Genomic DNA, 13039 nt, shown 5'->3' with positions numbered 1-13039 from the left:
ATTTTTCTTCTCTTATACCCTGTCTCTGAAGTTACTGGGGAACAATTTGTAGCAGGTATTTGCTTATTTGGTTCTGGCTGGCAAACTAGTTTTTCTGGTGGGCTGTCTCATATTCAAGTGCACAATAACACTTTCTTTTGTATTTGGTATATGAAATGAATTAGAAATACCTGAAAACAGACTGTGTTCTTTTGTCCTGCCTCTCTCCTACAGGAATGGCACCTTAGTGCATAGAACAGGATTTTAGCACACACGGAAAGATGCAGGGTCCAATGGCCACAGCTTTCCGTTATTGGTTGTTTGGAAAGGCAGTAAATTTGCATAAAGGGACCTCAGGCACTGGTGTCCCACAGACTTGGGGTTGAGTTTTTGGTATGCTTGGGTCAGTCATTTAGCTTTTCAGCATGAAACTTTCCTCTTTGAAATGCAGTTAATAACACCATCCTGAAGGGCTAGAGTGAAAAATGGAGATATGTATGTGGAGACTTCATAGATAGATACTCAGTCAAGATTCCTTTGCCATTTTTACACCTGTGGGAGTCCATACCACTAAGTCTTTGACTTGTTGGGTGGCCAAGATGACTTAGGTGTCATATTTCCCAGAGGCTAAAACCTGGGTTGATCTCTCACTGTCCTTTCCAACTTTGTGATGATAATTGTGGTTATCATTCTCGAGGGAGTGAGTAAAACCAGGGATCTTTGAACACATTTTCTTTTGGTTTAACAAGATATTTAGTACTTGGATTCTTTTTAGAGATTTAATTATGCACAAAGAGGCTTGGGAGAGTTGGGAATCTTACAGTTTAATGGAGAATTCTTTGTAGCGTCTTAGGTAAGTAGGACTAATGTTTCATCCAGCCCAGTGCAAGCAACATCTGAATGAATGGTCTCCTTGTTTTTACAGAATGGGGCTCAGTCTGCATTCTCTATGTTCAGACCCTCTGATTCTTCCTCCACTGCTCTCTCACTGGATCTTCGGGTCAGACGTTATTGCAACATAAACTGGAAGGTAGCAAATAAGCCCTTTTGATTTCTTTGATCCTTCTTTGCCCATCCCTGCAAATCCTCCAGTCTACTAAAAGGAAGCAGCACTTTGATGATGACACTCTTACTGAAGATGAAGAGCCCCAATCCTGTGGAACCCAAACCCTCACACTCTTTGACATGGATGTGGTGAGCTTAGCATTTTTAAAATAAAGAGTTTTCTGATACAAGGATCTGTCTCTGGACCTAGTCTTTGGGTGGCAGGGGTTTATGAAATTTAGAGCCAGAGACGTGACCTCTAATTACATATTTGCTTGCTTCTCTTTCAGCCTCTGGGTCTCACCACTTGGAAGTAAGTGAATCAGTATTAGTGAAACTAACAGTTTGATGAGTTTACTTTTTTTCTTTTAGGAAACATAAAAACTGTGGCTCAGAGCCATTGTGGTCACTGGGTCAGAGAGTTTGCACCAAGGGGAATGTGAGTGCCTACCTCAGAATGTTGCTGCGAGGATTAAAGGAGTGAATACACGTAAAGTGCTCAGAATAGTGTCTGACCAGGGGTAGGGTTGTATGATTTTATCCCATCCACTCCTGGGTAGGGTCTGCCATTGGCTCCAGAGCAGCTCCCTTTGGCTAGTATCCTCAGCTCGACTCCAGAAAGAAGCCATTCACAAAAGACCACATATTATATGATTCCATTGATATAAAGTGCCCAGAATAGGCAAATCTATGGAAACAGAATGTAGATTGGTTGCCCAGGGCTGGGAGCAATGAGAGGTTAAGGTGATAACTAATGGGTTTGTTTGTTTGTTTGGGGGGAGGGGGGGAGGGATGCCGACAGTGGTCTAAAATTGTGATGATAAGTTTCACAATTCTGTGCATATACTAAAAACCAGTGAATTGTATGGCATGTGAATTATATCTGAATAAAGCTGTTAAGAAATACATCCAGAATTCCACCCCTGTCTGCCATCAGGGTCATTAGCCTGCTAGTCCAAACAACGGGCATCTGTCTTTTGGACCACTAAAACTAGACTCCTAACTGCTCTTCATAATTGCCTCACCACTGTCTAATCTCCACAGAGCACTGTAGTGATCTTTGAAAATGTAAAGCAGACTGTATCATCCACCTGCTGCAACTGCTCTACTGTCTCATCACACAATCAAAGTGAAGTATCTCACCATGGCCTGAATGATCTGGTTCTGGTGACTTCTTCCTCAGCGACCCACCTCTCCTGTGTTCATTTTGCTTTAGCCACATTAGCCTTCTTGTTCTTCAAATATGGCAATCTCATTTCTGCCTGCCTAGAATTTGACCCCACACCTCATTTTTTGATGTCCAGGACTAGGCTCAAATGTCCTTCCATCAGAGAGGCTTTTCTTGACCAACCCTATTTAAGATAGTTCCCACTTCTTCATAGTATTCATCACTGTTTGAGTTTATATTTTAATTTAGCTATTTACTTGCTTATTAGAAGTCCCCTGTACTGTTATTTAAGTTCTATGAGAATAGAGAGTTTTGTCTTACTCACCACTGCATTCTTAGTACCTAGAACAGTGCCCTGTCCTCAGTGTTTGTTGAATGAAGCAGTGAAGCCAGCATACAGATTATGAACATAAAGACAATATCTCACACGTACTTACTCTTTTTCTATGTATTTCCTGTTCTATAGCCTCACTTAGAGTATTTCACATTTAGTTATATTCTTAGGAGGATGTTCCCTTGAGGTTCTATTTCAATACCATTTAGCGTATTCTATTTAGAATGTAACCTGATGCCTGGACTGATCAATAGTTGCATGAAAGTCCATAAAAACATGGAAAATATTTCAGAACCTATGCTTAGTCAATCATTCATACTCCAAGGGTCAGCAATGGCTATTTCAGTGGGGTCTAGTCTTAAAAGAACATATTTTAATTCTCAGGTTTACTTACAGTGTGGACTTTCTCTAGCCCCCGTCCTCAGGAGAATCCTAGCAATGGGCACATTGTTGGTCATGATGGCAATATCGAGAGGTGTCAACCCCTCACTGTTAGGAGTATTGAGATCTAGTTCTTCTGCTGTGTACTGATACAGAAGGATCTGCACAGCATCCATGTCCTGCTGTTCGACTGCTTCAAACATGGCTTCGTTGCCCTGGAAGTTCTGGAGAAGAACAAAAGCAGGTTAGTACAATTTCATAGACTAGTGTATCTTAGCAGCTTAGCTGTCTTAAATTTTGGGACTGCTTCAGTGACTGCATTCTCACTTGTAAGTTATATAATTTTAATTTATGCCAAGGTCTCCAACGTAAACACTGTGTTGGATCTTCCTTCCATCATTTCTAAGGGACATTGAACAGATATGTACATTTAGATGCACTGACGCGTCTACGGCCATACCACCCTGAACGCACCCGATCTCGTCAGATGCACTGACGCAATACAATAGAGCGTGGATAGTCTACAGATAAGAGCAAACATCAGCTTTCTCAACTCAGTCTTCAGTGGAATACTTGTTTGATAGACGCTTAAAAAGTGTTCTATGAAGAAGGGAGCATGTGGTCAAATAAATTTGGTAAATATTGGATTAAGCCAAGTTACCCCATTATTTTACTCTAAGACTCTCAGGGTCTTTAATAATTTTAACGTACAATTATGACTCCAGTAGGTGGGAAATATGACCTGTTTCAAGTATTTGTTTATAGAATGTATTTTTAATTGCATTTGTTTGAACTGCCCCTGGAATAATGTTATTACAGAATCCAGTTTGGGAAATGCTGGCAGAAAGAACACAGCAATGTTAGTTTAAATTGTGACTAGCTTGGAATTGAGAGTACACTTTCTCTGTCTCAATCTCAGCCCCTCTCTTTCCACCCCATATCTCTACTATTGCTCAGACCATCATCATCCCTTGCTTGGACCATGGTAATGACCTGCCTGTTGCTAGTCTTAGTCTCCTCCAGCCCATCACTGATACAAGAGTAGTAATCTTTCTAAAATTTACATGACATATTCATTCCATATTTATAATCTCTAATAGCTCCATACCGCCTGCAGGCTGGTTTCCCAATTCATACACTCCTTTGTACAAGCCTCTGCTCTTTCTCAACCCATCGCCCCAACCACTGAACACCTGGCATTTCTGAGCCCTCAGGGGAGGGTGGTTCAAAAGAAGTGGTATCCAGGGAGGAATTCCAGGGCTGGGTGGCAAATTGGTCCCAAAGAGAACCAAAAGTTTAATACAATACCCATAAAGACATGGTTCCTTTGAAAAGTTCTTTCAGATACATATTTCTATAGCTCATGGGAGAAGAGCAACCCATTTACATTTACACATCTGTCTGGTATCTTCTCCAAGAGTAGCTCAGTCTTTAAAATATTGAAATATCATTGGTCTTGACCTAGCATAGGAGTCATTTAATTAAAATGTGTAAGGTCTTCAGTGACCAAGTATTTAGATTGGCAGGTTTTATTTTTAGTCTTGTCAAAAAATGATTCTCCCTATCAAAGGCTGCAGGTCTGCTTAGCCGAGTACATAACACATGACTGAAGAAAATACAAAGCGATTATGCAAATGCTCATTTTGACAGTGGGTACCCAGGGAATAGAGTTATTTTGGCATGCAGCTCTCAGGACAATCTGCTGAATGGAAAAGGGTTTTGTCAACAATCTGCCAAACTGAAGAGCCTCTGAGACTTAGGCCATAACTCAGCCACAACCAAGCCCTCCCAGAAGATGAGTTTGAAATGGGAAAACAAATGAGTGCAAAGTTAAAATGCTGCCCTGTCCAGAGTTGTGTATTTGTGATTCTTAGTATGTCTCATTTCTCATGTGCCATATTTGCTCTCACTCTTAAGTCATTTCCTCCCCCATGCTTTTGCTGGCAAACTCTAGTATGCTTCTATCTGGAAAGGCTAGGGCTCATTTCTGTTTTAAACTCAAACAAATGGTGCCATTACCCCCTGCAGAAATACCCTTGCTGAGCATGTTAATGTTATGCCCTCAGCTTTTACTGAGGGCCAATATAAGAAACTACTACATGAGAATCTTTGTAACATCACCAGTACTATTTTTTATTCTCCATTACATAATTCACCATGACAGCTTATAAAGGCCAGAGGATTTAGCAACAGAAAATATTAATGTCTCCTTATAAACCGATATACTTTCAGCTATCAGCTAATGGGATGCTATAACCGTTATTTCCCTTTCTGATATAACTGTATAGGAATTCAGAGATAAATGTAATTATAAAATTTAGGTACTATATTTGCCTAGGTTTTTGGTATATCTATTTCTCTTCCCATCCTCACCAGTTTCTTTTTTATCCTTCCTTCCTCTTTCCTTCTCACTCACTGTCCCCCTCTATCTCGTTCTGTCTTGTTATTTCCCATTATATAATGCATATGCATTTTTCTTGCTTGAATTCTGTCTTGAATGCCTTTGGAAAGCATATGGAATATACATTATAAATAAATAAAAGATTGTTTATTGATCATTCAATATTTAAATGAGCAATGAAGCTCTCAGAAAGCTATTTAATTTCATACTCCCTATTTGCTGCTTTTGGTTTCTTTGGTCTATTAGAGAATGAAAAATGAAGATGAAAGGGGCAAAATTAAGAAAGAGAAAGGGGAAATCTCACAATCACTCATACTTCAGCTAACAACATAGATATATGCAGCTCCTGTCTTAACTGACTCCCAGCATTTCTAACATTGCAAACATGAAGTTTTGAGGTAAATGTGGATATTAGCATTCCCTTAAATCCAAACACAACTGCCTAAATCAAACCGAGGCAAGAATATAAAGAGTTTTCTTACCACCGAGGTCTTCCTGAGACTCAGCCGGTCAGTCCTCGCTCTAAAGTAGGCCTCATCAAATGAAGAGTGGCTCCCCTTCAGTTTCTCAGAGAGGTTTCTGTACAGGCGTTTGGCAGCATTGGGAGATGATGGGGCGCTATGTTTTTTTGACTGAGAAAGATGTAAACTCTGCATTTGTTGGGTCATTTTCACACGACAGTTCCTAAGAGGAGGAAAAGATAATGTATCATTTACACAACATAGTTATAAATTGATACAGAATTTTATCTTCTCTAGTAACCATCTGGAATCCTAATAAAACATTATAGCTGGAAAAGACCTTCAAAGTCATCAAGCCAGCCTTCATGTTCTAGGTGAGAAAGCTGAAACTCGGGGGGAAAAGAAGAAGCTTGTTTATGGACACATAGCTAATTACTGGCAGAAAGGAAATTACCTTCATTTACCATATGAACATATACATCTACATACAAACATATATATGACATGAGCCTCTACTTCACATCTTTTTGTCTCTATCTCACTTGGAGGAAGCATCTCAATTCTATAACCCAAGGAGTCTATTCAGTTCTTCTTGGGTATATGTAATTGGTTTCATTCTGTTTACCTCCTTCTAGATCAGCGGTTCTCAACCTGTGGGCCGCGACCCCTTTGGGAGTTGAATGACCCTTTCACAGGGGTCGCCTAAGACCATCGGAAAACACATATATAATTACATATTGTTTTTGTGATTAATCACTACGCTTTATGTTCAGTTTGTAACCATGAAAATATATCCTGCATATCAGATATTTACATTACAATTCATAACAGTAGCATTACAGTTATGAAGTAGCAACAAAAATAATTTTATGCTTGGGGGTCACCACAACATGAGGAACTGTATTAAAGGGTCACAGCATTAGGAAGGTTGAGAACCACTGATCTAGAGCATGCTGCTGTCTTCCCACCATCTCCCTTCAAATCTCATCCTTGAATTTTTATAGCCTTATGGATCCTACAATATAATAACATGTAGAACCTCTTTTATTGAACTGTTCACAGGACTAACTTTAATGATTCCCCAATTCCTACAGGATGAAATCTAAATTCTTTAGCCTCACATACACTGCTTCTCCCTCAAGCATCATCTCCTACTATACCTCTACATTTTATGTTTCAGTCTTTCTGACTTCTTAGGGTTTCCTGAGTAGTTTAAACTTTTTCCTACTTCTGGGTCTTTGTATGCACTATTTTGTACATATTGGAATTCCGTCTGTGCTCAAATGGTCTCTCACATCCCCAGGCAAAACTATGTAATTCGTTACTCATTCACTTAGTATATACCTGTTATAACAAATATTTTCTTGTATTGCAACTTTTTTTGGCTTTCTGTCTCCTGACTAGTCTATATGCATCTCAAGAATAAGGATTGCCAAATATATTTTTTTATATCCCTAGTACCTAAAATGTGCCTTCCTCAGGGTAAAAGAAACATAATACATATTAGGATATGAATTGTTACTCTTCCACCTACTATGTGAACTTGGGCAAGTTACTTAACATGTCTGAATCTCATTTTTATCATTTATAAAATAGGGATAATAATAATAACATCCACACATTATAGTTGTAAGGATTTGATGAGATAATGCATGTAAAGAGCTTAAAGTATAGGTAGTTCATGGCAGCTGTTATTTTTCTTATAGAAGATAATAGATACCTTAGAACGGTGGTTCTCAACCTTGGCTGCACATTAGACTCACCTGGGAATCTTTTTAAAATCCTGATTTCTGGGCCTCATCCTCTGGAAATTCTGTTTCTTTGTTACTAATGCTGTGGTCTCACCCCATAACAAAGAAACAGAATTTCCGGAGGATGAGGCCCAGAAATCAGGATTTTAAAAAGATTCTCAGGTGATTCTAATGTGCAGCCAAGGTTGAGAGCCATTGCCTTTGAATAAATGAAGGCATATATATGAGACTGTTACATATAATATACGAAGGGGATACCCAGAAAGCTAATTTCCTCCTCATGCCTCTGAATTGGGTTTCATGTCTACTAGCACCAACTAACCTTGATTAACTTACACTTTCACAAATGGAGGCCCATCTTCACTACATTGTTGAATGTCTTTAGGCACTTTTTATGTCTTGCTTGTGATTTCCTCCAACACAAAAAGACGTTCTAGTGCCTTCTAAGTTCTAACGTGGCCAGACCTATTCAGAATTAGTCATGCCCAGTCTTGTCTAATAGTCTTATTTAAATTTAGGAGGATAATATAAAGCACTGTCTGTAGTGTATATGTATGTGTGAATGTTTTCATAAATCTTTAATCTTTTAATTTACACAAAAGCAAAAATGGAAAGAGTAGGTGATTTGACATCTTTCTTTTTCCATCTACAAGTCCTTTACTTTTGATTTAAAAGCAACTATAGTGATACTTCTATATCTTTTTAGTCCTACAAAAATTCCAGGTTGATATAAGCTGGCTCACAAGGGGATTGCCTTAAACTCTTTATTTCTGCCCTCTGTCTGTAGTCTTTCCCTTCAAAATTAATGCCCCAGTTAGTGCCATCTGTCTTGTCTACATCGTTATCATTCCCAAAATAACACTACATTTTTTGTATCTGACACAGTGCCCAGGAGTCCAGTAAATAAGTTCTTTTCAATTGGTCAGATTCTAGTTACTTGCTCTACAACTGATGACACTTACCCACTGGCCCCTTTTGTCTTTGCTCATGTCCCATCTGTTCTTTTTAGTCAAAATAGATTTACTTTCTCTGTCTCTTTGACTTCCTTATCATACTCCCCAGCTGTCCCTTCCAGGCTATCCTTCAGCATATTTTTATTCTTCTAGATGTTATCTGTTATTATGTATTTTTCTTCCTCTATATTTAAAATTTTGTCTGATTAGAAATACTGAGAAAGACAATTTCCTATTATCTGTTCTCATAAACATGCATGCCCCTTTCAGCTAACTGTGCTCTTAAATTTTTACCTTCATGGAAAGGAACAAGCATTTGAGAAGCATTATAGCTTTGGTTCTGGTATTTGGCAGACCCAAGCGTGAATCCTGATATTATTATCTATAATCTATGTTACTTTGGACAGTCACATAAAAATGTAAATTATCTGAGTTTGTTTAATCATAGTAGCCACTCAATAAGTAACAGCAATTATTAAAGTTATCTCAAATCTTTTTCCCAAACCAGAGACACCAAAGTATATTGCAACAATCTAAATAGCTTTCTTGTTTTAAACATTGTTTTGAAATTTGACTTTATGTATTATACTATTTAGTTTTCATTTTGATAGAAAATATAAGTTTAAATATTTTAATACATGTGTTTTTAGTAACTTATAGTAAAATGGGAAGAGAGGATTAAAGATAAAAATTGTAAAACAAAGAGGGATATAATAAGAAAACATAATAAATACACATGTAAAGTAAAGTAGTAGGGTTAAGATTAAATATATCTGTGAGCACAATACATTCACTTGGTTTACTTTTTCTAATAAAACTGTCAATTGAGATTTTTAAAAAGCCATTTACAAGTTATACACCTAAATAAACATGTCACAGAAAGATGATAAATAGAATAATAGTATGACAGTGGAAACAGCAAACTAAGGACCTCTAAAAATTCTCTCCTCCACAAAAGCAATGAGAACACTACCAAAATTGGTCAGAATTAACTTTTTCAGAACCATATAAATTAATAAAAATTTTGCAGCAGTCCAGGAAGTGTTTATTCAAGAAGAGTGGATAAATTCAGTAAGAACAGCAAGCTTAATGGCATTTTTACCTTGCTTAATTTCCATATTCCCCATCTCTGTGGTGTCCTTGAAGACCAACAGCCTATATTCATGGTAAAACAAAACAAAATTAAAAAAAAAAAAAAAGCCTGGCAGCCATTGGTGGTGCAGAATGGTGATGGAGTTCCTTCAAAACTCCATTTTCAGAGAATTGTCATTATTTGACCTGTTTGGTGGTTTCTTGGAAGACCGCACTCTCAAGGCTTTTCTTTATTTGCCCTGACTTTGAGCTTACCAAGTGCAAATAATCTTTTCCTCTGGATATCTGTCAAAAACAACCATCAGCAACTGTTTAACATCACAGCTGCCTGAGGTGATGGATAAGAGTGGGGCAAACAATAGACTAACCAAAAAGCTTAAAGGAGAAGCTTAAATGTAATGTACATGGAAGACTTTGAAGAGCTCTGACACATTCCTGGGGCTCTATCAGACCTCATGCATGCCCAGGGTTGGGAGCATTCTCATGAAACACCTGAGAAGGTCCTAAGCTCTCATCTCTATCTGACTTTGAGGCTCTGTGCAAGCACGAAGTGAAAGCTAAGGCAGAGATGTCAACTGCCTAATGAGTATTGAGGGTATGCCCACAACTGCACACAGAGCCCCTCTGCAATTACTGGGAGACTTCTTCGTTCCAGGCACTTAAGAATATTTTTGTTCAATCATTAGCTGACCACTAAACTAACCAAGAAGAGACTTAGTAGCCACATATGACAATAAATACAGACTTTACAGATACAGTTCTAAGAAAACATCACTAAACAATAAACTTTGAGGAAGGGGGATAATCTGATTTCTAGAGTTCCTGCATTATGTTATTTAAGATGTGTTTTCAACAATAACAACAACAAAGTAAGGCATGTGAAGAAACAAAACTATTTTCCATTCACAGAAAGTAAAGCAGTCAATAAGCAAGGCCAGATGCTAGATTTATTAGACAAAGACTAAGTTTCATATTTTAAATATTTTCAAAGAACTAAAGGAACCATGTCTAAAGAAACTAAGGAAATTATGAGAATGATATCAAACAAAATGTTCTAAAGAAACATGTTTCTTTTTTTTTCTTCTAAAGAGAAGGGGACAGATCTGTTGAATGAAAGTGGGCTGGTCTCTGCAACATGACTATAGGATCAGACTTTAGGATATAGTTAGCCAGGGAAAGATATTCTATGGAAAAGTTACTTCTAGTTTTATATTTTCTTTTTTTGCATCTTAATACTTTTTTTAATTCCCAGATCTTTAACTGAAGTCACGTTAAATGTTACGGCCTGCCAAACATTTAAGGAAGAAATAATACCAATTCTACACAAAACTCTTCCAAAAAGCTTCATTTTGAGGCTACCATTGCCCTGATAGCAAAGTAAAAAAAAAAAAAGACATTTCAAGAAAAAGCTATCACCCAATGTATCTCATGAACAGAGGAAAAAAAATCTCAACAAAACGTTAGCAAATAAAATCAGCAATACACAAAAAGGATAATATGTCATGATCAAGCATGATTTACTCCAGGAAAGCAAGGTTGGTTTAATATTCAAACATCCATTGATGTAATTCACTAAATTAACATAGTAAAGGAAAAAAATATGGATATCTTAATAGATACAGAAAAGTAGCATTTGACAGTATTCAACATCCAATCATGATTTTTTAAAAAACTTTCAGAAATAAAAGGGATCTCCTCCACCTGATAAAGGAAATCTGCAGAAAGTTATAGTCAACACTGTATTTAATGATTAAAGAAGACCAAATGCTTCCTTTTGGGTCAGATTCAAGGCCAAAATGCCCACTCCTACCTTTTCTATTGTACTGGGCATTTAGCTAGTGAAATAAGGCAAGCAAAATAAAGGAGTATAGATTGGAAAGAAAGAAGCAAGACAGTTTTTATTTGCAGGTACCAGGAAAGTTTCGTAGAATAATTTAAATCTTCTTAGGAATAAATACAAAATATATGCAAACCACATATACTTAAAATTACATGACATTAATGAGTGAATTTAAATAATACCTAAATAAATAGATATACCTTGTTCATGCATTGGATTAAAAGAAACTAGTATTATTAACATTCAAAAAAGAATTAAAACCTATCCTCCTCAGACTATTCCAAAAAATTCAAGAGGAAGGCACACTTCCAAGCTCTTTCTATGAAGCCAGCATCACCCTAATCCCAAAACCAGGTAAAGACACCACAAAGAATGAATTACAGGCCAATATCCCTGATGAACATAGATGCTAAAATCCTCAACAAAATTCTAGCAAATCGGATCCAGCATTACATTAGAAAGATCATACACCATGACCAAGTGGGATTTATTCCGGGGATGCAAGGATGGTGGTACAATATCCACAAATAATAAATGTGATACATCACATAAACAAATTGAGACAAAAATCACATCAATTGATGCAGAAAAATCATTTGACAAAATCAACACCTATTCCTGATAAAACCTCTTAGCAAAACGGGAATAGAGGGATCATACTGAGGAGGAAACTGGTCCTGCAAGGTGTGTCAGGCCATAGAAACTGTGAACAATGAACTGCCCTTGGGGGAGGGGGAGAGGGTTGTTATACTGGTGCCAGGACAGACCATCTGATGTGGCCAGACACCTGGGGGCCTTCCTGCAGGGCTGAAGGGAGCAGGGGGCAAATCTGCAAGACAAAGATCCCAGCGGGATATATATAGACAGGCTCTCCGAATGTTTCTTCCCTCTGATTTGGAAATGATTCCCTCAGTCCACTAGTGTTAATAAATGGGGTCCCTCCCTTTCTCTAGGAAGCGTGCTTGGTATTTCTTGGTCTTCTGTAACAATACTTCAACATAATAACATGACATTAGTGCGTGAATTTAAAGCCTTATATGACAAACGTACAGCCAGCATCATACTCAATGGGCAAAAACTAAAACCATTTCCCCTAAGAACAGGAACAAGACAGGAATGCCCATTTTCACCACTCCTGTTCGACATAGTACTGGGAGTGCTAGCCATAGTGATCAGACCAGAAGGAGAAATGAAAAGGCATCCAAACTGGAAAAGAAGAAGTGAAACTGTCATTATTTGCAGGTGACATGATGTTGTACATAGAAAATACTAAAGACTCCATCAAAGAACCCCCAAGACTTAATAACTGAATTTGGCAATGTAGCAGGATACAAAATCAACACCCAGAAATCTATGGCTTTTTTATATACCATAATGAACTCACAGAAAGAGAAACTTAAAAAAAAAAATCTCATTTACCATTGCAACAAAAAACTTAAGATAACTAGGAATAAACTTAACCAAGGAGGTAAAAAACAACAACCCTGTACTTGGAAAACTGCAGGGCGTGGAAAAAAAGAGAAGAAGACATAAACAAATGAAAGAATATACTGTGTTCATGGCTTGGTAGAATCAACATCATTAAAATGTCCATACTACCCAAAGCAATTTATAGATTCAATGTAATCCCCATTA

General features: G+C 37.6%; 1 protein-coding gene across 1 annotated transcript in view; it reads right to left on the bottom strand.

Annotated features, from left to right (window-relative positions):
* The window catches only part of ANKFN1 (ankyrin repeat and fibronectin type III domain containing 1), a 286284-nt gene that overhangs the window by 137091 nt on the left and 136154 nt on the right, over window positions 1-13039 (bottom strand). Inside the window, exons 4-5 of the mRNA XM_070394069.1 lie at window positions 5790-5991; window positions 2920-3130 (exon numbers count right to left, since the gene is read on the bottom strand). Of these exons, the coding sequence (XP_070250170.1) occupies window positions 2920-3130; window positions 5790-5991 (413 nt within the window). The remainder of the gene's footprint in view (window positions 1-2919; window positions 3131-5789; window positions 5992-13039) is intronic.

Source organism: Myotis yumanensis, unplaced genomic scaffold (assembly GCF_028538775.1).
Source record: "Myotis yumanensis isolate MYYU_CA2020_CCGP unplaced genomic scaffold, mMyoYum1.0.hap1 SCAF_16, whole genome shotgun sequence".
Lineage (NCBI taxonomy): Eukaryota > Metazoa > Chordata > Mammalia > Chiroptera > Vespertilionidae > Myotis > Myotis yumanensis.
This window is presented reverse-complemented; position numbering and strand designations above follow the sequence as displayed.